Below are 23658 nucleotides of genomic sequence, written 5' to 3' on the forward strand. Positions count from 1 at the left end.
TTATGTTCATTCAGTCACAAGTTATTAGCAAATATTACAGTAGCTTGATTCTGTTATAATTTTTTGATTCACTTATTGATTAATTAATTTACCTGTTCATTCATTGAGTTGTTTGTTTCTTTGATCAGTTGATTAATACGATGTTGTCATAACTAGTTACTTTTTTTTAGGGAGTAATGCAATATGCATTACTTTTCAAAGTAACCTTCCCCAAACTGGTTATCTTGACAAAAATATTTGGCTACTTTAACTTCTGGCAACTACTTAATGCGTCACTCTTTAAAGGAGTGCGTTGCATATATATACTGTGTACTGCAGAAATAGAAAGAGTAGTATGACAGTATGCTATTTCAACATAACCACAGTCACTCAATTACATTAATATAACAGCGATTTAAGAATATGCATCTAACCTCATGCATCTAAAGTGATGACCTGATGATGTTTTACACAATGAATCACATTCACTCAGTGAACTATTACTTTAAGACCTTTCCTCCCCTTAGCCCCTAATCTAAAATCAGATATACATTACATTTGTGATTTTCTTTGGAAAACTGCAGCCCTGGCTTGGGAATATTTGCTCGGGAAATTTATAGTGCATGCATAAGATGGGCGAGTGTGAGTGGGAGAAAAGGGCGGTTGGGGGAGAATTCCACGCCTTGAATGCATTAGGCTGGGAAGCGTGATCCCCCTGGAGGATTCCTGGAGCCTGGCTTCAGACCTCACGGCCAAGTGAGTGGGCCATTTGGAGCCCCCCCCAAAAAAGCTTCTCAACATCTGGGCCTTTTCTCATTGTAGCTCAGTGGTCAGTCTGGAGCTCAGGTCACTGGGTTTGTAGCCAAACAAACAAGAGGTGCAAGAGAAGATCACATGCGGTTTCATGTTTAATTCATAGTGCAGATTACATGAAACCACTTGGGGTGAATACATATTTTATTTAGATGTGTGGGAAACCAACACAAGGCATGAGGTTAGTGACGATTCATTGTGCTCAAGTCTTTCAGTTGAACTTCTTTTCAGCTAGTTTGCACCCTAAAGTCGGCATGAAGCGGAAGTTGCGATAGTTTTTTCTTCCCTATTGTGACATACAGTATATCTGAGTGAAATGGCTTCACAAACAAGAACAAATGTTGGGCGGGACATTATTTTGGCCATCTGGAATTGATTGGATCATTGGATGGTTGTGGTTATGAGGGTAAATAAAAAAATGTTATGTGCATGAATCAATGATTAAAAAAATTAACAAATAGGAATTGCCCATTTTGATTTCATGGTGACTTTGAAGAGGAACAAAGTGCATTGTATTTACACATGCAGCCTAAAGGGTCCGTTTAGAAAGAAGATAAGAGCTTGATGGGGTCTTGCCAAAACAAGCAACCCCAGTTGGTTTGTGTGGACAGCCATTCACATTCTGACGACCACTTCCTCCCCTTACATCACTGTTGCTTCCTGTGTGTATCCTCCAAAAGTCTAGCCATAATAATCTTATCCTTGATATCAACAATCTTATGATGCTGAAAACGTCACTGCAAAAGGAATGATAGCGAGGAGCCATGAGCGCAGGGCTTCCTGTCGGAGGCTTTGATCAGGAACGTGACCCGCGTGACCCCATTACTGAGCACAGGACCAGACTAAAGGCTTGCGTTAAATAGGCTCAAATATTTTCGGAATCTAAAAGTTCATGTGGTTTCAATTGCGTATACCTCGACGCTGGCGAGAATGCAGAGACACCAGCTTGGCTACTGTGCAAATGCTCTGGCTGGCAGAAGTCCACAGAGTCATCTGTACGACATTCATTTTCTCCCTGGCAAACGTCGAGGGTTTGCTCTGTAATTCTGCGAAACTAATTATTTAGTTACCTCATATAAGCACTCATAGATCCACATCTGGGCTGACTTTTTTTCTTGCACAATATCCATTTCGGTTTTAATCTCGAAGATCGGTTTATTTAATGAGACACTCGGAGCGGTTATGAACGTATCAAGTTGGATATATTATAAGTTATGGTTTAATGCTTTCTGGTTATTTCATTGTAGATTGCTTGAAATGAAACGTGACCGCACAGACAGCAGACGACACGTTCGGCATCTTCTGCTTTGACAGCGAGGCCGAGAGTCATCAGGGTTGTGCTGACTGCTAGTTTGGTATTTTGCTCCCTGGACTGGTTTTTATAATGGAAAGCCTGCCCTGTACTGGAGTTTAAAGTGATGGGTCTCCCGAAGAGATCAGCTGCTGACAGACAGGAGATCAAGGGCTCAGAACAGCCAGCTGGAGCAGTGATGGAGGGAGACAGTTGCTGAGGTGGACAGACACAAGCTTACTTTGCAGTATTAAGCAATCTGTGTGAGACAAATGAATCTGAGAATAGAAAGCTGTCATTTAGGTGGTCTTCATTTTATCTTATTTTTTGAACCACTCAAGTCTAGATATTGAAGTTAGTTATGTAGCACTGTATTTGTGTATTTATCTATATACATTTTACATATACTACACTATGTACTATATTGCATAAATGCATTAAAAAAAATAGGCTTTTCCCACTCAAGTTATCATTTTGGCACAATTCAAATTTGGTCGACCTCTGAGCACACCAATTCCTGGTCTTTTCTTTAAGTGGTCAGACGGTCGTATCGCCAAGCCAGGCATTCCACTGCAGATCCCGCAAGAGGGGAAATGTTTGGCCCTAACCTTTGACCTTTGACACGTAAGCTGAGGCACAGCAGATGACCCCCTCGTGTTCTCCTGGTTGGTCTTTCTCATCAGATGACTCCATTAGTGAATAAAGCTCGGGCGCATTAACACTCACCTTAAAAACGGCCACACACCTTCCTGTTCCCTACCTAGACACACGACTGGCTGGTTAACACTGTTCTCTCTGATCTCAAAATACAACAAATACTGCACTTCTCTATGTCAGAGCCTCATTCATTTCATAACAAATCCTGGATCCAGGAAGAATCGACTGATAGTAATCTGTTACGAGTTGAACTGTATGCAGTAGTCATTTATGTGAAAGGTAGTCGTTTCTCTTTTTGCCGTCGCCTAATTTTTCCATTCCAGACCTCTCAGGTTGGATCAACCCTTCACATTAGACAGAAAACCTGTCTCACAAAGCAATCTCCTCTCTGTTATGATGATAATGCCATGCTGAGTCCAAAATGGAATCCATAGAGGCCCATAATTAAATGAGCCGTCAGTGTTCATGGTATGTCTACCCTTCCTCAGCATGACCTTTTTTCTCAATATGTACCTTCATTTTTGTTCACTTAGTATGTACTATTTTCAATCTAATAACTTGTTGTTACGTTACGTTACATTACATTACATTACATTTAATATTATTTTAGTTTAGACCAGATTACGTGAGCAGAGTTTTGTGCTTTTTGCCTGGAGTATTTGAAAAGTCACTGTCAGAATACAGGCCAGTAGGCTATAATGTTATTGTTTATATGTAATATGTATTTTTAGTAATATTTATTAAAATATAATGTATTTTTGTTCGCAAATGCATTGCATGTGATATTTATTCAATTCAAATATACTTTATACCAGAAATATATATACTTTATACAATATATATACATTTCATTCAGATTTTACAAATACAGCATTTTCTTAATGCCGTTTTTTTCCTGGGAAAAATTAACTAAAATGAGGACTTAATATGGAATGCATGAGTTTTTGGTGAGGCTTGACGGTGAGCTGTGAAATGAAGTCCTCCAGCAGTGAGAGTGATGAGTGAGAGAGAGAGAGAGAGAGTGTGTGTGTGTGCGAGAGAGAGAGAGTGATCATATGTTACAAGCTGAAGGAGAAACTTCAAACAAACCCACATCTGCTCTGCAACACACGGCGACTCCAGGCAGCGGCTGCGCGTCTTTTACCAACGCGCGCCTTAAACTGGATTATTTGGAGATTATTGCCACATTTTACGTTTCGCTATGCATTTATTTTTCGGAAAAGTTTCCCGTCGCGGGTTGTGGCTGCGGGGCAGGTGAAGAAGAGTAGCTACAAGGAGTCTCGCGATCTACTATAACAGGAGTTCGCGCGCGAGCCACTGATTGATTATTATTATGAGCGCGGATTGACGATGACAGCGAAACGAAAGTCTCTCACATTGACACTCAGGCGATCTTTCAGTGAGCATCTCAGAGAATCCACGACCAAAGCTTGGGATTTATTGTGGAAAAGTGTCAGAGAGAGACGACTTGCAGGTTAGTGACACTGAAAGTTCACGCTCCGTGCGTTAGCGTTCATGTGAAATGACAGTGATATGACGTGCACAACATGGGTTTAAAAAAAGCTTGCATTCATTTACTTTATTTTGATTATAAAACATTGGTGTTGAAGTTTAAAATTGCGTAACCTTCGTATTTTCGTTAGCGTAGTGGTTTGGAGATGCATCGGGCAAGTTGTAGTTGATGTAGCTAAATAAATATTTCTCATAATAGGTGTAATTTTGAAAGTGAGTGTCTATGCATTTACATATAGTCTACTTTAAATTGTTTGCTATAGGCCTAGCTACGAAAAAAAAAAAAAAAAACCCTGAACATCACCACCATTATTGCCTAGCCTATAGGATAAAAAGAAAGTTAATTGTGCATTGTGCACATTGTCTAATAGAACCTAGCAAATTATAGTATTTTCACTTTCAGCGAAATTTAATACACATTATAACACACATTAATTTGTCAAACAATTCGTGGAGCAAGGTAACATAAAAAAAAAATAGTGCTGTTAGTAAATGGTTTACGTTTATAATATAATTTGATGCACATATTAACATACCACGACCTGAAAATAGCCTTATAAATATATGCTGCTACTTAAACTAATACTTGTAGCCTATATAGGCTACAACAACTTTATTTCATACACAACGGATGAGGAGTTACTATAGGAGCATAATCTATCTTCTACTGGCAGTACTTTCAACATTTAATCTTAGTGCATTTGTTAAAGTAGACATTTACTGGCAGGCGTGTTAAACATTTTTAGAAACTACTATTGACTTGACTTGATGTATTCAGAACGGAGACACTTAACGACAATATTTGACCACTAGATGTCAGTCAATGCAACCTGGTGCTTTAGTGGAAAACACTTGTAATCACTTTTCATATTGGAGTTTCACTTTTCTGTACGGTGGCCCATCTGTTTGTTTTATTGGACAGTAATTCAAACTCTGCTGTTATTAGATTTAAATCTTTAACTGCTTGTTTATTTGGGCATGTGATCGTGCTGCCATGGGGATGGTGATGAAATGTGGAGGCATTGTTGGCATGCTCATCACGTTCATTTCCATATATGTATTTCAGTGATGTGATGCCCTATGTAGGTGGCAGTCATGCGCACGATCTGGCCTGGCTGTTTATTCACATGCCAAACAATGAGGAGCCCTTTGAGGCATGACGGTGGAAAGATCAGTGTGGCTCCCAAGAGGGGTATATTTCAGTCTGACTTGAGCCTCTATTAAAAGTTCAACCATGAAGGATATTGTGGCAGATAGAGCTCCGCCTGTCAGTTTTGGCCTTCAAAACAAAGTCTTTTGTTATAAGCTTTAGACTAATTGAAATTGAGTAAATGACAATTTTTACAAATGAGTTTGGGTTTTAAAAGGTTTTTAAATGTCTTTTATGCTCACTAAAGCAGCATTTATTTGGCTATAAGTACAGTAAAAAAATCAATATTGTAAAATATTATTAGTTTAAAATAACTTTTTTATTTAAATATATTTTAAAATGTCATTTATTCCTGTGATGGTAAAGCTGAATTTTCAGCATCACCACTCCAGTTCTTCAGTGTCACATGATCCTTCAGAAATCATTTTAATATGTGACCCTGGACCACAAAACCAGTCACATGGGTACATTTTTTGAAATTGAGATTTGAACATAAGCTGAATAAATAGGCTTTCCATTGATGTATGGTTTGTTAGGATAGGACAATATTTGGCCGAGATACAACTTTTTGAAAAAATCGAAACATTGAGAAAATCACCTTTAAAGTCCGTGTGAATCGGAAGTTGCAAACGACTTTTCTCCAGTGTTGTGACGTATTTCAAAGTGAAAGGGAATATTGAACAGAGGGCAGGGTTTTACTTTAGCGCTCCTCCTCTCCATCTCTCGCTCATAGCAGACTAACGGTTTGAGGGGAGTTTAAGCGTTTTCAACCCAAGCCGTCAAAGCGACGTCATCAGAAAAAGGAACGCCATTCCAGACCGGAAGTAACTTTTCAGACTTTGATTGAAGATTACCACGGCAAACTATTTTTTTCTGTGTATTAACTTGCACAGATTAATTGTTCACCACAAGACTAGTAATATGCTCTAACAAAGTAAATAAGGTCAATTTTGATTTCATGTTGACTTTAACACCACTTAGCCTATAGCATACAAATATAACACAATACAAAAAGAAATGCCATTTAAACATTTATTTTAAGTAACACAGGTTACACAACATATATTAGGTCATACAGTATTTGTAAAACAAAGGGAAACAAACAGAAGAACACTAAGACACGCAACATTATTAATATAAAACTATCAAGACAGCTCAGGGGAGCTAGAGCCGTCAGAGCTGCTGAACTGCTACATCGCCCCAAATGTATAATCTGCTAATTTGAAGCATTTCACAGCATCTACCTCTTATGCTTTTTTTAATGCATAACTTTTCAGGACAATTGTTTGTAATTTTCTGCTCAGAGAAATTCGATGTAGCGGATCAATCTCTCTCGCGCACTGCTTTATTTACGGTTTGTGTATCTGCAGCCGGCAGCGTCGGTTTCTCTTTTTGAATGATGAATATACAGTATCTGCAGAAATAGACAGTTGTCTTATTTACACTCAGGCGCAGAACGCGCATTCTAGCTGACAGTCGGCTGTAGTTCAGTGCAGGTTTTTTCCTGCGACGCGAGGCGACAACACAGTCGGCTTTCATCAGCGCTAGTTCATCGGCGTTGGCTTGGTGTGTTCCAGGATGTGAAAGGGGGCATGTTTCAAGATCAAGGGGGTAATCCATCCGCCGGAAACTGAAGCCTCCGCGGCCATTGTAGCAGAACATCACCTGCTGTTAGCATTCCATTGACTCTAGAAAGTCTAGATTTGTTTTATCACTCAATAGTAGACGTATAGACTACACAAACCTGTCCTTGTCACTTTGACAGCGAATAACTTTACATCTGAGGCATCCAAAGACTCCATTTGTCCGTTATTTATTTCTAAAGAAACACAACAATGTATAAACGGCTCCATTACTTTGTATCTTACGTTATGGCCCCGTAGAAGCAGTTTTTGTAAAAATAGGCTAACGATTGCGTCATAACCACGCAACTCTCTGTCGCATTGTAGAGAAATTACCGTATAGACCGGCAGAGAAGCTCGCAAGCAATCGGGGGGACGTGGAGGCATAAAGTCCGATAAAGTGAAGGGAGAAGCCCACAGAGAGTGATAAAGTTGCTTCCGCTGCTAGCTCATGGACAGCTAATGCTCACGCTCTCCGTCTCTGCGAGATTCGGAAGGGAATTATTCAGATTTCTCTCGGCACAGCTACTAGAAGACTGACAACTGTCAGACACGTTGTTCACGTCACATCTACGTCATCAAGGTCAGCTTGAGCCTGCGCAGTACGCCTGGCGATCAGGAAGTGAGTGCTTCAAATGGGCTTCACTTTTCTCCGTTGAAATCTATGGGGTCGCTGTGTCCATCTTATATACTGTCTATGTTCAAGATACGCAATGGAGTAGACTAAACTAATTAACAGGGAGGGAGGGCAATACACTCACATGCACACAAAACACTCGTCGGCCGCGCCCGCGCGATCGCTCATCCATTTGCGTAGAAAAGAAATGTAATGATTTCCGTCATTTAAAAAAAATATATCTATTTGTGTACCGGGTGGGCCGGCCGACATTGGCCAGCGGCCCAGCAAGAAAAGTCCCGGTGCTCCAGATAGCCAGTCCGCCCCTGGAATGAGGGATTTGTGTATTATTGTATTATGGTTGCATTATGGCCTCCATTTCAACACTTTTGTTTCATAGGCTAGCACAAAGGCATCATTCAAATCTCCTGACAATCCATTTGCAAAAAAAAGCCACGTGCTATCATAGGCCATGGGAAAGACGGATTACAACAATATTTAGCTCGTTTTGCACACGGTCCAGTCTGTGTTACCATATAAAGTTATGCTTAAAAAAGGACCAGACTCCTCATAAATGTGATGCAGCTTTGACATTTTCAATGGGAGATTCAATCAAAGCAGAATTCAGAGGAGACAGCAGAAACATTTCGTTGTCTGCCGTCTCTCCCTGCCTGGAGCGAATCGCAAGCACCTGCTGGTTTTATCTGGCAACCGCCCACATTCAGCGGCCCTTCCCAGAAACCCACAGAGTAAATATTATGCCGATAACTTTTCTTTCCACTGGCTGTGTTGATATCTTCGCTCTCTGTATGCCTAAGTTGCGGAGTCAGCATCCCAGACCGGAGTTTCTCAGCCAGGACAGTCATTCTGACAGGCCTCTCTTGTGGATAATCCTCATCTGACCTGATTGTGGAAGCCACAAAACTGTTTATTTTTGTTTCCATCAAAATGTAGCTATTAATTCATGAAGGTGTACAAATACAGTTACGCTTTCTTGGCAGATGCTTCTGGCTTCTGCCTTTGCTAGTGGAATAATACACAAATTAAGCACCAAGATGACCGTGAAGTAGCGCTTTCTGTATAACATCCAAAGAAACATCCAGCGCACTGTTAAAAGATCTGAGGTTAAGATTTCTTTCATGCTGTCGCCATTGAGTTCAAAACGTGTTAAGACACCTAGGTTGAATATAGAGCAGTGGCTTATCTTTCTATGTTGGCTGAGGAATAATGTTGCACATGAGTACAAGAGTTGAGGGCCACCTGGAAGCTTTGAACTGCTGGCCTTGAGGAACTTGGTTTTGTTTCATTAAATTTTTTTATGAATGAATTGTTGTCATCAGAAAAAAAAAACATTGTCTTATTCATTTCTGTCAAGACCACTATCATCACAGAGGATTCACAATTAACGCCCCCTAGCTACTGCACGTGAGTAGGTGTTTTGAAAACATTATATCTATAAAAAACGTAATATACATTATTAAATTATTTATGCGGTTTACAATGCAGCTGCTGTCAGCCAAACGTTAACGTTTATCCCTTTAAGACCGATGGGAGCGTCGATTTTTGTTTGTTTTGTTCATTGCACTTTTGAGCTATTTATCTACTTACTATTGATTTATTACATACATATCCTTCAAATTGGGGGTGTAAGGATTATTTTGATGTATGGCATATGAAAATGCTCAAAAGAATGACAGCACAGCATGTAAAAATACTCGGGCGTAATTGTTCTATGGCAGGTCATAAAGGGTTTTAAGCAACTGAACGATAGTGGACGGAACCTATGGTACGATAATGTTTAACTATTGGTTGATGTCTTGCTCTAGTCTAGAGGCAGTCATATGAAAATGCATTTGCCCATGTGACGCTACAGATCCCACATCCAACTGTAAATATATGAAACTTGCAGGATGTTTTAATGGTACAAAGACCTTAAATTTCCATAACTCCTTTAACACTTAAAAAAAAAAATTGTCAGCCACCGCCAGCGTTCTTTATAATTTTTACAAAAATGTAATGCCCCCCCCCCCCCCCCCCCCCCCCCCCCAGGCAATACTGTATAACAAAAGAAAGAACAGAAAACAATAAGTGTGATTATTGCTTCTATGCACTCTTTTATATCAATATTTGAATGTGGCTAAGTTTCATTAAAAAAAGCTGAGAAATTTTTTTTTTTTGAAAAAGACTACCATGTGCATAAGCAATGCTTTTATTGCTTGTTTCCGCTCCTGTGTGAAGATTCTTTCTGAGATTCTGTGCTCTTTCTAGCCTGACGTCGTCACACTCAGATTCTAGTCAGAATATGAGTCTGATACTGCTCCATTGGGCTGTGATTATGGGGTGTGTTTCAACCGAACCAGGAAAGAAAATGTCTCTGCACTCAATTGGATAGACCTACAACCAATCAGGGCAACGGAATAAGTGACGTATGTCGGTTCTATGTTCCTCTTTTAAAATGAATGCGCTGTCGATATCTTCTATAACAGACGCAATGGCGGAATCTACACATCTCCATCATCGTAAAAAGCCCGCCCTGACAATTTGATTGGTCCGAACAGCTCTGGTTCGAGCATAGTTGCTCCACAACGGATCAAGTCCAGATCGAACTTCCCAACCTCAAATGTTGTGGGCGGGTCTAAGTTCGGCTGGCATCCAGGCTATACTCTTCCAGAAGATGCTAAATAGCACCCCCTCTACCATATAACGGCGGAAACATGGAAAGCCGTAAAATTCCGTCAATGGCAGGAACAGAGTTAATTCTCAAAATTCAATAACTGAAAACGGTTTTGCATTCGAATTATTATAGTAATTGCTAGAGAAATATTACTTTTAAAACAATCTGAATATGTAGTTTAAGAATTGTTTATTTGAAACAAATAATAGTTGGCCTAATAAGCCTTACTTACTACAACAGTTCTAAGGTGTCCCTTCAAATGAGAGAGAGAGAGAGAGAGAGAGAGAGAGAGAGAGAGAGAGAGAGAGAGAGAGAGAGAGAGAGAGAGAGAGAGAGAGAGAGAGAGAGCCTGTGGAATGTGCATTCTTTGGCGAGTGGTGAGGAGGGTCTGTTCTCTCCTCCACTTTTGCATACATTTATTCTGAGAGCTGTCAGACATTCATCCTTGGCTCCAGTATAGAGATGATGAGAGACTTGGCAGTGGCAAGTTTGGCTCTGAATATTGAGCTAAATCTGGCAAAGCAAAGCACTCAGTTCTGCATGACAATGATGTTTGATCTGTTTTCAATAACACATCTTCTACATGAAGCTGAAATATGTTGCAGGAGAGACCATCTAAAGGGCAATCTTGGTCAGTAGTTAATAAAGGAATAAAGTCTAGATTGTTTTTATCACTCAATAGTAGACGTATAGCCTACACAAACCAGTCCTTGTTCTCGCTCTCTAAAAATAAGCTGCTGATAATTTAATTGACTGATCTACACCAGTTGTAGCTTTTTTAAATCGTTTTTTTGAAAGTTTTATTTCAGAGTGCTTCAGCAATCACTGAGTACTTGTGAGCCATTTCCATGCAAAACCATTAAATGCGGGAGGACATTGTATGTCTATATACATGTAGACCAATTAAAGTGACTGAAATTATGATATATGATGACATAATGGATGATTTTGTGCTCATTGTGCTGTAAAATGGGGTCAGTGAAGTGCATAGTACACTTGTTACCACCCATTTCCTCCAAATAAACCAAACCCGTGCCAAAACTGGAGAAGGCTGTCACCGAATGAAGGATTACTAAACACAAGCAATGAAATATTTGAAGCAGTTAACCGTTAATCATTTATACTGTGGCCAAAAACTTAATACATTCACACTGTCCTGAAGTGATTTGTGATTTTTTTATTATATGTTATTTTTTATTGTGCTGTATACGCAGTGTTACATTCAGGAGAACATTAATCATGTGTGGTTCTGTGTGGAAAACGAATCACATCATTAGACTTGGTCCATCACTCAAGCTCCTGCTCAGGGAGTTACACCTGTAGTGAAAAGAGCACCTTTGTACATTATTAGATAGCAAGAGTGCGAACTGTACCTTGTTTATAAGCTCAAGCTTTGGGTCAACACATGAGATCATCTTTAATGTAGCGACACAACCTGCGCAGAACGTCTTAAAACCGCTACAGGGTAGAAAACATGAAAACTTTCCTGTGGCGAGGGGCGTTGGGAGTGAGGGATAGGGGTAGTTTATGTATAAATAACTGCAGGATTGCAGGCGCTGGTTGAATCGCGGTCTTTGTGTGGTTTCGAGTACGGTTAGTGTGTGCCAGTCTGGGAGGGGGCACAGAATGTGTTTAACTTGGTGTCGTGCCCATTCGTACCCTGTTCAGTTGTTTATGTGCTCGCTCACACATAGACAAGGAGCGAGAGGCATATAACGCATGCTTACAGTAACTGTATGCTGTTCTCCAGTGCCTTAAGAGTGATGGAGTTTAGTCAACAGAGGGTGGAACTATTTTCAGTCTGAAGTGGAGTCTATTTTCAGTCTGAAGACTCTGGTTGTTCCATTCAGCAATGGAACAGATGCTCTTGCAAACCTTCCGTTCATTCGTTTTCATAATTCAAAGAATTATTACATTTTTCATTTCGTTTTTTATTTGCACATATTTGTATTTATTTAGTATGCTTTAGTATAGCTAAACTGTGAGTGCCTTAAACATTTTTTTTTAGGAATTACATTTTGGTACACTACATTTATATTCAAGTACATTCGATTGATGTACACATGTGACATGTTTAACAGATGGCAAGCTGTTATTTGCTTTATTGGTAGTTATAAAGCAACTACATTGAAAGGAAATTTGTATTGCACAAAATTAATTTAGCCTAGATCTCATTTTCATTGAAGCATCAGCATTCATGAAATATTTATTTATTTCTACTTTTGACACAATGATTACTAAAAGTATTGAAAATAAAATTACAAAAAGTTATGTAATTGTCATACGATACATTAATGTACATTTATTGTTATTAATAAATAAATCATTTGTATAAATCAATTTCTATTTTATTTTTATTTTTTATTTTAATAATGCAAGTGGAGCTAAGAGCTAAGTGTGTTAACATGTTATTAATAATGACTCACATTTATTTGGCACAATTTTTTAAGAAATACGGCAGGAAATTCAGGCCAGGTGATAAGTGCACATTATTACATCACAAAGAAAGGTCTTTGTGTTTGTCCTACAGTTAAGACGTTTCCCTTTTAACCGATTTTAATGTGTGAAATGGCCTTTTTAGCATGAATGGCTGTTTTACAAGGTGAAGCCCCACTGTGCTCAGAGCAAATAGGGGGTTGGGGATCGAGTTTACCAACAAGACACCTTTATTTTTATCTATAGCCAAATTAGTCAGTAGTCACTTCTGTGTCTTTTTATTGAATATTGCAGAATTTATTAAAAAAGATAAACTCTCTGTGCACATCATTATTTTCGTTTAGTTCATGTCCCCTCGTAATCTTTAATCAAAATAGCTTCCCCTCTTTCTTGCAGTGCCACCTATTCTCTTCACTGCAATAGTAACCCACAATGATCCAATCAATTCCTCATAGACAAGATCAAGTCCTAAATATTCTTGAATTCCTATTCGAGAAGCCGTTTCTTATGGATATACGTCACAAAAGGGAAGAAAAGGCAATCAAAATGTTTAAGTTAATGGTCTATAAGACCAAGCTTTTCTTTCTTTCTGCCACTTTTCCTTTCTCTTTCCCCAACTAACAAACTCCTCCTGTGCAAACTTGGCTCCTGAGTGGTGCTTCACAGCAGCAGGCTTGTTCTTTTTGGTCTGGGTGTTTCTTTTAGCCACGCTGTTTTTCTTTTCCCCCTCCCACGGCCCCCTGCTCTCCAGCTTTCTCCACTCGCTCAGTTCACAGGCATTCCTCTGGTATTTATATTTCCCTCCTGAACCGAGCAGCGCTCGCACAGACCTTGAATTCAGCTCAGTCACAAGGCTTTCCCCCTCAGTCCTAGCTTCTCACTGGCTCACCTCTAGCCATGTGACTCCAACAGGGGGCAGGCCCGACTGCTGGCTCTCCTCCCAGGTTCTAGTGCTCTACGGACTCGCATCTCACACGTGCTGGTTTGTTGGTAGACAGACGGACAGTTGGTTGACTGTTTCAGGTGTTTGTTTTTTAGGGCGGGGGTGCCGGACGCTTTACATTGTGTGATCATGTACAGGCAGTTGCCGCGCACCGAGAGCAGCGAATGCCTGGGCAACATGACCCCAGAGACGCAGGATATTTACCTGAGGATGGACCACCTCAGACGGCGCTCCGGGTACAGGCTGGGCAGGATCATTGCCCGCCAGCAGCTGCTGAAGAGGATAGCGGCAGGTACGACCAGGTGGAACAACATGGCTTAAGTTAAATGAGATTTTATGAGTCAAAGTCGAGTTTCTGAGGTGTATCTTTACATCGTGCTTGATAACCTTTTGAAAACCTAAAGACATATCCAGTCTTTGTTGAGATATTCTATCCATTACTTTGTCTTTCACTTGAACTTTTAATTGGGAAAGGTCTCAAACTATGGGTCGGAAAGTGTCAGGACACGCACATTTCCGTGACTGATTTATCTCTAGTTAAACATTCAGAAACTAATGAACTTAGTTACACGTAACATTCCTTAGCTTGACCTTTGAACCTTCATTTAACTCAAAACCTTAAGTAGTTCATTTCTTCATTGCACTTTATTCATGTTGCAGCATTATATTGAGGGAGAAAAGAAAGTATATTTAGTGGGGACACTTTTATTTGTCGCCATCACACCTCCGGCGGTTGTTTTCAGCTGAAGACAATGGTGAGCCGTTCAGGCATTTGACATCTTAACTCCTCCCCTTTGCTTTGTGTTCATCAGCAAGAGTTTACCTGAGGGCGTCTCCAGACATTACAGGGTGATTGAGACTTTGACAGACTATTCACTCTTTTGAAGAGCTGCCCTCATTTAACATATTCTTGAAGATAACACCGGTTTCTTTCTTTTTATACCAGGACTTGTACATTTCATCAAAGTGGAAAAACGGTATGAGACTTAATGACCTTCTCAGTTATGTTTTATTTTAGCATCAGCTGTTATGTCTTTCCTAAAGTTCCTCAGGAGAGATAAAAATAGACACAAATGGGATAATTATTAACATACAGGAATAGTTTAGAGCTTTTTAAAATTGTGGTTTTGGTTTTGTAATAATTTGATGAGAAATAAGTGAGTTCATACTGAAATCTCAGACATTTGATTGTAGTGTTTGGTATCTTGGCTAATCTGAGCACATTTTGAGAGATATCTTTTGAAACGCTTGAGGATACTTTTTTTGTAGGAAACAAAATTGAGAAGCAGAACACTTCTACAAAACCTCAGTTCCCTCTCCTTTTGATATCATCACCTTCTAGGATAAATAATTGAGATGTTAAAGAGATTTCAGTTGAAAATGTAGAGTTCATATTGAAATCTCATAATTTAGACGCTTTTCCACCGTCGGGCCAAACGGTTCTCATAGCGTAACCGTTCCATTCCGTGCCGATCCGGGCCAGGTGGTACGGTTACGGTTTCCTTTTCCACTGTCGTTGCCTTGGTAACGCGATGGTTTACTGATGATATGATATTTAAATGGCAACCGCGTTAAGGAGAATGATCAGTTATTGCTTTTAATTTTATTATTGCTTTGTTTACTTCACTCAAATAACGTGCTTAACCATCTACAGAGAAACTGGTAGCCAGGCAACAGACAAGTGACCAATCCTGAGTGGCGACGTCTGTTCACGGATTCTACCAGCACGGTTGGGCATGGTTTAGCTAACCGTGCTGCGAATTCTAGGGCGGGAACGGTTTGTAATCATGCCGTGCCGTACCAGGCTCAAGTGGAAACACAACTGGAACCGTTTCTTACCATTCTAAGAACCTTTCGGCCTGACGAAGGAAAAGCGGCTTTTGATAATTGGGCTAATATGAGAACATTTTTTTCTTTGAAACTCTAGAGGAGACATACGTTTATCAGTGTTTGTTATTTATTTTAGAACAAATTGTTTGGAGCAGAGCACTTCAGCAAAAGTCGCTCTCCTTTTAGCCTCATTGCTTTCAAGGAGAAACATTATATACATATATAGATTTATAGATGTATTAAAGCAATCTCACTTGTGAGTTTAGAGTTATTGAATTTGATTCCATAGCTCAGATAATTTGACATATGAGTTCATATTGAAATGTCAGATTTTTGATTGGCAGCCTTTGGTGTTTTGGCTCATCTGACCACAATTTCAGACTTGTTTGAGATCTCTTTTGAAACTCTAGATGAAACTCTTCACTCTCTTTTTAATGTCATTTCTTTCCAGGAGAAACAAATGAGACATTAAAGAGATCTCGTTTGTGATTTGTCTTTCCCATTTTTTTACGTCACTTGCGTGGACATTATTTAACTGACCCCAGAGTTGTTTCCTAGAAGGTTCTCAGGTTACCTGACGCAGAATGTTCTCTGAATGGAGATGTTCTCAGAAATGCAGGTATACGTCTCACGTTTAGATCTTGATGGGCTGGGATAAGGTGCTACGGCAGGGCGTGTTGGGTCTTGTCCTCTTGAATTTGTGGTGTCTGGTTTGTCATCAGGGGTATCTAGTTTAGGAGGAACACAAGACAGACAGCTGCTGTAATACCTTCCTTATTTGTGGTATTATGGTGGTGTCAAATCCTGATGGATCTGCTGCATGCTTGTGGAAAAGCTAAAGGACAAATCCATTCCAAACAGGAATTCCATGCACACGTTTTATAGACAATCAACCTATATATATTGTAGAAAGTTCTTGTTTATGTCAGTCACGTACAACCAGTAAAACATCTGATGTATTGTTTGTTTACACAGTACATGTTTTTCCCTCCTAAAGGATGTTTCCCGTATGTTGGCATAGTGCTGAAGTGTGTGAGTTCAACCTAAGCTCAAAGGAGGCAAAAGGCTCCAATTCCACCTACTCTGTTTTGTTGACATAGACACTGAGGGGGCCAAACTAAGAAAGATAAAAATACCCAAAGTTTACTTTATTTGTGTATTTGTGTATCGTCTCCAAAAATGCTACTTTTCAGGAAATGGAGAGAACACTGTTTTATTTTATTTTATATAATTAAACTGAATTGTCAAAGTTGATATTGTGGCTTTATATGTGGTCAGACACTTGTATGCGTCATCATATTATTAAAATGTTACCCAAATAGAATAGAGTTACAATGTTTTTGACCAACACATTTCTGAGAATATCGGACATATGTGTTTAGTCCTTTTGGCAGTAAGTGCATCGCATTACGTTTTCATCAACTTACGCACAGGCTGACTCGACGACGAATGCTAGACTAAGACACTCTTCTCTGCTCCTCAAAATATATAAAACATTAGCCTTTATGTACGTATATATACTAGTGTTTCTTGAGCAAAGAAAAGAGCCAGTTCTTTATTTACCCTTGCATTGCAAACAAGCAGAGTTGCTCAAGAATCATTCTAATATGCTGATTTGATGCTCAAGAAATTATTATTTTTATTATTACTTACTATTATTATTTCATATTTCTTTGAAGCCCTGCCTTCCGCAATACGAAATGTGCTGTGATTGGTCAGTGGGCCCAGTGTGTTGTGATTGGCAGTGCTTAGCGCATGTTCAGGAAATGTCCCGCCCCTCCATAACTGCGAGTTCCTCTCTAGAGTAAATATTGAGGATGGCATCAATTTCGAACCAATTCAAGCCCGATTTAGACCCTGACAATGGTAACAAACAATAGGATCGTCCAGAACGGACTTCATGCACAGACTCTGCAAGCACGGATTCTCCATAAAATGTGCGGCACACAGATTAACGTTGGGTTATAATCTGGAACGGTGAAAATAAATTTCATCAGCCTTAGGAAGGTCAAACAAATGAGTTTTGGAAATGTATTGGAAAACACAGTGTCTCTTTGACATAGCAGCAGCTATGTTAGATATTTTAATTTCATTTGTGAAATAAACCTCAGTGGAAAACATGCTGATGGAGTTCTGAAGTATGATTGATTTCCACAAATTTGTTTTCTTGTTATTCAGTAAATTAACGCCTTTTTTTTGCATTATCACTCAGGAATGTACATAATACATATTTATATTAAAACAGTTTAAAGCATGTGTAATGCCACATGAGGATGTTTGTTTTTTATATTTGACTCATAAAATTAAATTTGTCTTACAGTTTTCACAATGTTGGTTGATTTTATTTGATTGTGTTCAAAATCATCTTTAAATAGATCATACATGTTCAATATATTGCCAGGTATGAGCCTAGAGCTTTTTATGCCTTTTTAAAAATGCATTTTTCATTAAAAGTGCATTCCTCCAACATTTTTTTTAAGGCTGATATATGTATATATATATATATATTAAATGAGGCATTTCTGTTGTTGTGGCAACCGTAGACAGGAAGTTGAGCTCTAGTTTCTCCCACTCAGATATAGCATTCCATCCTAGAAGACACCATTAGTACCCTTAACTTATCTAGTTTCTTATCTTTAAGACTCTACTCTGATGGAGGTAGTCTCCATAAAGAGTTTCATTTTCCTTTTGGTGTTTGAGGTAGCTCTGAAATGAAGCTCTAGATACTTTAGTGATGTTTATAGTAATGGAGCTGCTTTGATTCCTGTGGTGCACTGGTGCTTTGAGCTCTTATAGATGTCCATCTGGATACCAGACACTCTGCACATCTGTTACAGCTGCTCACACAATATTCAAAAAATCCCATCCTGACACATAAACACCCGTTCATACATGGAGACAAACACACAGAGGCACATTTTGTCAAAGCATAAAATCAATAAGCTATTCATATCTCTGGAAGAAATGTTTAATGATAGATTCTAATGATTTTTCTCCTTGGGTTGAGCTAGCAGATATTTCCAAAATAGTTTTATTTGAATGTAATTCGATTGACTATAGATGCCAGGAAATAAAATTTGGAAAAATGTTTGATTTGCCAATAGCTAATGAGAATGCCAAGGGCTGCTGACAGTAATAAAAATCACTCTCATGACATTGAAATAGACTTAGCGGAGTCATTTTGATCAATTTGACAGTATACAAAGTGATCACCTGGTGCCCATTTAAATATAAATATCTGGTCTCAAGCCATCAAACAGGAATGAGAGAGGCACTAAGCAACAATGTGTCATCTAAGAGGTGTACTGTAACCAAGCCTCATTAGTTGTCATACTTAATTTATAGTATCCAGTGCAGGGGTCATGAGTCAGGACAGAGGGCTGTGTCGTACCCGACCTCTCCCACACGGCTCGTAACGACTCTCCCAGTAAAGATCATTAACACACTGTTGTAATGCTGTCACCTCCCATCCTCTCCCAGAGCAATGGGAGCGCTCAGCGATTACATCTTTGTGTCAGGGGTCGCAAGGCTCTAGAGCGGGTGACAACTTTTAATTGGTTGTTTACGGGTGATGATTTTATTTTTCTAACCACAAATCCGATGGGAATTTGATCATATAATGGTTATTTGTGTTTAGAACGTTCTGCGCTGTGAGGGTGAGCAGGTCATTTGGGATGAGGACTTCCAGAGCTGCATGATGGGAAGGTTTTGAGAAGCACGACGCTGGACCCCCATGTCCCAGTTGTCTGCTTTTGGAAGTATAAGTGGGGGAGAGGCCCGAGCCACTCAAGTCAAAAGCAGCAAAAGCACTTCTCCTTTTCTCTCGCTCCTTCACTGGATACATCCCGTTCTTTGAAAGCGTAGTGCCACTCAGGATGGCCAAATGCTGGCATGTTTAAGTGGTAGATATCGGATTCGTTGAAATGGTCTTCTCTGAAGAGCTCAATTGCAATGCTGCCCCATCAGGCCCAACGCTCTCTCGGATGAAGGATTCTTTGTAGGGAGGTGAAGTCTGTTTTATTCAACAGTGACAGTGGCTTGTCCGTTGCTCAAGGGGATCTGATTCGAACATTTGATCTGGAACGTCGTCAGATTGTAATATCCGGAGAGTTCAAAACCAAAAGGGGCCTTAGAAACCACAAGAAAATGAGTGTTGATTTCCAGGCTGAGTGCTCATTAGTGCAGGGGACAAATGATTCCCAGAGAACTTAAAAAAGCTCGTAAAGTAAACAGGCTCCTCAGGTTTTGTTTTGAGACGTGGCTTTGGTCCAGTGTTGATGGAATCTGGTGGGTTTCCCTTCAGAATTGAGTTCCTCAGATTTAGAGACGAGGCATGGTGAAAATGTGTGTACTGAGGATGCATAAATATTTCCAGTGGCTGTGATGGTAAACCCATTTATCCTGAAAGTGAGTCCAGTCCTATCCATTACTTAAGAAGTTCTCAGCAGTCTACGTAACTCTCCTAAACTGCTTTATTATAACTCCTTACTTTACATTACTGTATTTCATACATGAGGGATGCTTTGTGTTGCTGTTGTTAAACCCAGCTCGTGAATGTGTATCTGCACAGCTGGTAAGGGTTTTCTGTGTCACACGAGGGTAAATCATTAACAACCTTCACTAATGTGTGCCAGAGTCTCAATGCAGTGACCATGGATGACGTGACATATTAACAGACCTGTGGGTCGTGACTTTGTCTGCATTTCTAAATATAACCCTGGCGCTGACAAAGTCTGAGAGAAATGAATAAATCACCAAATGACTGTGAATTATTTCAGTGGCTGTTCAAGGATAGAATAAAGAATGTAGTAATGTAATTTAGTTTTTTTTTTTTTTCCTTCAGTGAATAGTGCTTTGTTGGCTTTTTCAAATATTCTGCTGGCATGTTTTAATATATGATGGCAATTAAGTTAGACGGCAAGAAGTCATGGAATCACAGAGCTTGTCTTCTGTCTTATTGTTAGAGAAAATGTTCTTTTAAATATTTTAAGACTCTTTTTCCAGTCGCACAGTGTTTTTAGATGAAGAGAGACCCCTGCTGATGCAAATGTGAATTTGCAGTCAAGTGTATCAGACCTCAATGCTTTATTATTTAATAACCATTTTAACTCAAATTAATATATACAGAGCTAGAAAGCTTAAAATGGATAGTTTGACTTTTAAGTGTTTTTTTTAATAATAATACGTAATGTATAATAATACCATGTGCAAAGGCAATACCACGTGAACATGATAGCACAGTAATATATTTTTTAAATACCTAAAAGTGCCATAAACACTATTTTACTTCAATATGCTATTCATTACCTTCTGGTACCGTCACATACATTTTTGTAAGAAGCATTTTTCTTTGATATATATATATATATATATATATATATATATATATATATATATATATATATATATATATATATATAGCCACTCTTGAGTGAAATTACAGAGATTGTAGTTTCTTTTAAACCTGCTATGCAGCAAGAGCAAGACATGTGTGCTGATAATTGCAACATCCTACAGCTGGGAGACATTGGCACGGAAAGCCAAATTGCAGTGTTGTGAGAATGTTTATACTGTATCACAAAGCAACGTGAATTACAGGATGCACTCTGTACTCGTGACATGGAAAATAGTTGTGAAACAGTATTTTAGGTGCTAAGATTTGACATGTCATTATAACAGTGTCTGAGGTGTTTTTCACACGTACAGTATGTACAGGCTGTCATTGTGCTTTGTGTAAGTATGCTCAAAAACATTCTCACATGTCCTGAGGCGTGGAAGAACTATGAGGAAGTGTCTGAGAAGCAGATAAATATTTAGTCCACTTATTTTGGATAAACTGTTATGACAAAAACTCCCCAAAAAGCAGCACCATCTTTTCCTCATTTATTTTATTCCAAACCTGTATGACTTTCTGTCTTCCATACATTATAATAGACAAAATTGTGAAAAACAGCACCATAAAAGATATATATAATAGAAAAAAATACTATTCAGTATTCAGATATTCTCTGAATATATTGATATCTGCCCTAATTCTGTGTCTTGTTCATGAGAGGTCAGGATAAACAATAAATGTAGTAATGAATCAGCCGAATCAAATGATTAATTGAGAAGATTTTTGAGACTTCAAAATGTCTTTATGTCCTACGGCAAAAAGAAAGTGGAACTACATGAGTAAATGTTGACCTGATTTTTATTTCGGATGAACGATCCCTGTTCATGAGAGTTCAAGATAGAAGTAGTAATGAATCTGAACTGAATCAAATGATTCATTGAAACGATCAGACTCAAAAGAATGATTTTGAGACCAGTACACTCTTCAATTGTCTTAATGTTCCATGGCAAAAAGAAAGTGGGATGTGCTGGGAACGACATGAGGGTGAGTAAACGTTGACCTGATTTTCGTTTCGTATGAACTATTATTTTTCGTGAGTGGATTGTTTTGATATTGTCTGGTAGATACATATTTTTCTTCTCCCTCGTCCAGACTCGTTCGTCTCTCTTGTGATGGTTCAAGAATGATTTGTTTGTCTTTGGAAGGTTCACCCAACAGATCTTCCTGTAAGTCTTTTGAGTATCGCTGAGTGGATGACGGCGGCAAGCTTTGATGAACAAATTCTGCTGAAATGCACATTAATGTTGTTAATTCTCTGAAAATATACACGAAATAAAACCGCAGAGCTCCTGAAATGGCTGTCAAAACACTTTAGCATGTGGGAAAATGGCTGTAGTCCAGCGCCTGGAAGTGTTTATCCGGCACACAGAGATGGTCTGCTAGATGTATTTTTTCAGGGAGCTCATCTGATTGATTTTTTTTGTCTTGTTTAGGGGATCTTGTGTCTGGAAGGAAGGTCCTGAGGTATTCTTGTGGTTCAGGTTGAGCTGCCTTTCCTTGTATAGCTGCTCACTTGAGAGGTTTTAATGGAAGACATGTGTGGCGGAGAGACATATTGACCCCTGAGGTCAGAAAGCGAACACCTGCTCTATGGCTCTGGATTATAGCTTTTTTTTAACACTTTTGGCCACAGCTTAGAAAATGTTTTGGTCAGTACCTCTTTTTAACATTTCAATATGTTTTGACTGTCAAGAAACATTAACTAAGCTTTTGATGAAAAAGAAAGGCTGTAAAAATCCTCGCTGCACTTTTCATGTCACCTCACTTTGGTTAAAATCCCCCCCAAAAAAAAACATAACCTGTTTACGAAGTGTCACGCTTTACATTTCCCAGATGTTTGGTAACATTCAGAGCATTGAATATTACACGCCAATCCTTATTTAGCCCTCTATTTTGGGGGAGTTTAGAGTCACTGCTCTGCGGTTAGGAAAGTTGATAAAGTATGAATGTCTCGGTTTTACTTGAAACTGGAGGAGCGTCGGTTTTTGCCGTAAAGACCTGGCATTCTTCATCGCAGTAGCTTCTCGGCTCGGTCCACAGCAGCCGCAATGTCAGAAATGTACTATCAATTTACAGCTATGGGGCCGGTGAATTTAAGACCCGTTATGCAGAGACGTCGTGGGCTTATTTGGTATACGGCTACACTTTAATCCTCCCATATATTTCCTTTTTTTTTTTCCTTTTGTGGAGGAACGTTCTGTTGTGTATTATATTTTACACAAATGTGCAGTGTGACAAACAACCCAAAGCGATTTTCCGTGGTCAGAGCGATCCAAATATTTACCAGACGAGGCTCTTCCACCACGTGCAGGACTCCCGAAATGGACATATCATTTTAAGCTGTCATTCTTTGTTAGGATTCAGACAATCTTGACTGCATTTCGGTTCACATTGATGTCAGTGTTCACAATATCATTATGAATAATGGACACCATGCAAAAAAATCATTAAACGTTGATAGTTCTTTGATAGCCTTCATCTATTTTATGTTGTGTTAATCCTAATGGGATTCTGTCATCATTTACTCACCATAAAAAATCTGTTATTTTGAAGTATCTTCACCCAGTTCTTTCCATTAAAGACACACAACCACATATTGTAGCCTCAAAAATGACAAAAAAGCACCAAAGCAAGAAAAAATAACACCAAACCGTATGCTAGGTACATTGAATTGATTTACTATAGTAAAAGATGGTATATTTTTATGGTGACTGACCTCAAATCAGGCTTACCCTGACTG

General features: G+C 39.1%; 1 protein-coding gene across 3 annotated transcripts in view; it reads left to right on the top strand.

Moving 5' to 3' along the window:
• The window catches only part of stard13b (StAR related lipid transfer domain containing 13b), a 110445-nt gene that overhangs the window by 61159 nt on the left and 25628 nt on the right, over window positions 1-23658 (top strand). Inside the window, exon 1 of one of the 3 annotated variants that reach the window (XM_079609394.1) lies at window positions 3972-4214. The exons of 1 other annotated variant lie outside the window; for it this stretch is intronic. In XM_079609394.1, coding sequence (XP_079465520.1) covers window positions 4091-4214 — 124 coding nt within the window. In that variant the 5' untranslated portion in view covers window positions 3972-4090. Of the gene's footprint in view, window positions 1-3971; window positions 4215-13722; window positions 13986-23658 lie in introns of those variants that run through there. One more of the 3 variants, XM_079609393.1, reaches the window with a different exon arrangement.

This window comes from Phoxinus phoxinus, assembly GCF_949152265.1.
Source record: "Phoxinus phoxinus genome assembly, chromosome: 4".
Taxonomy (NCBI): Eukaryota; Metazoa; Chordata; class Actinopteri; order Cypriniformes; family Leuciscidae; genus Phoxinus; species Phoxinus phoxinus.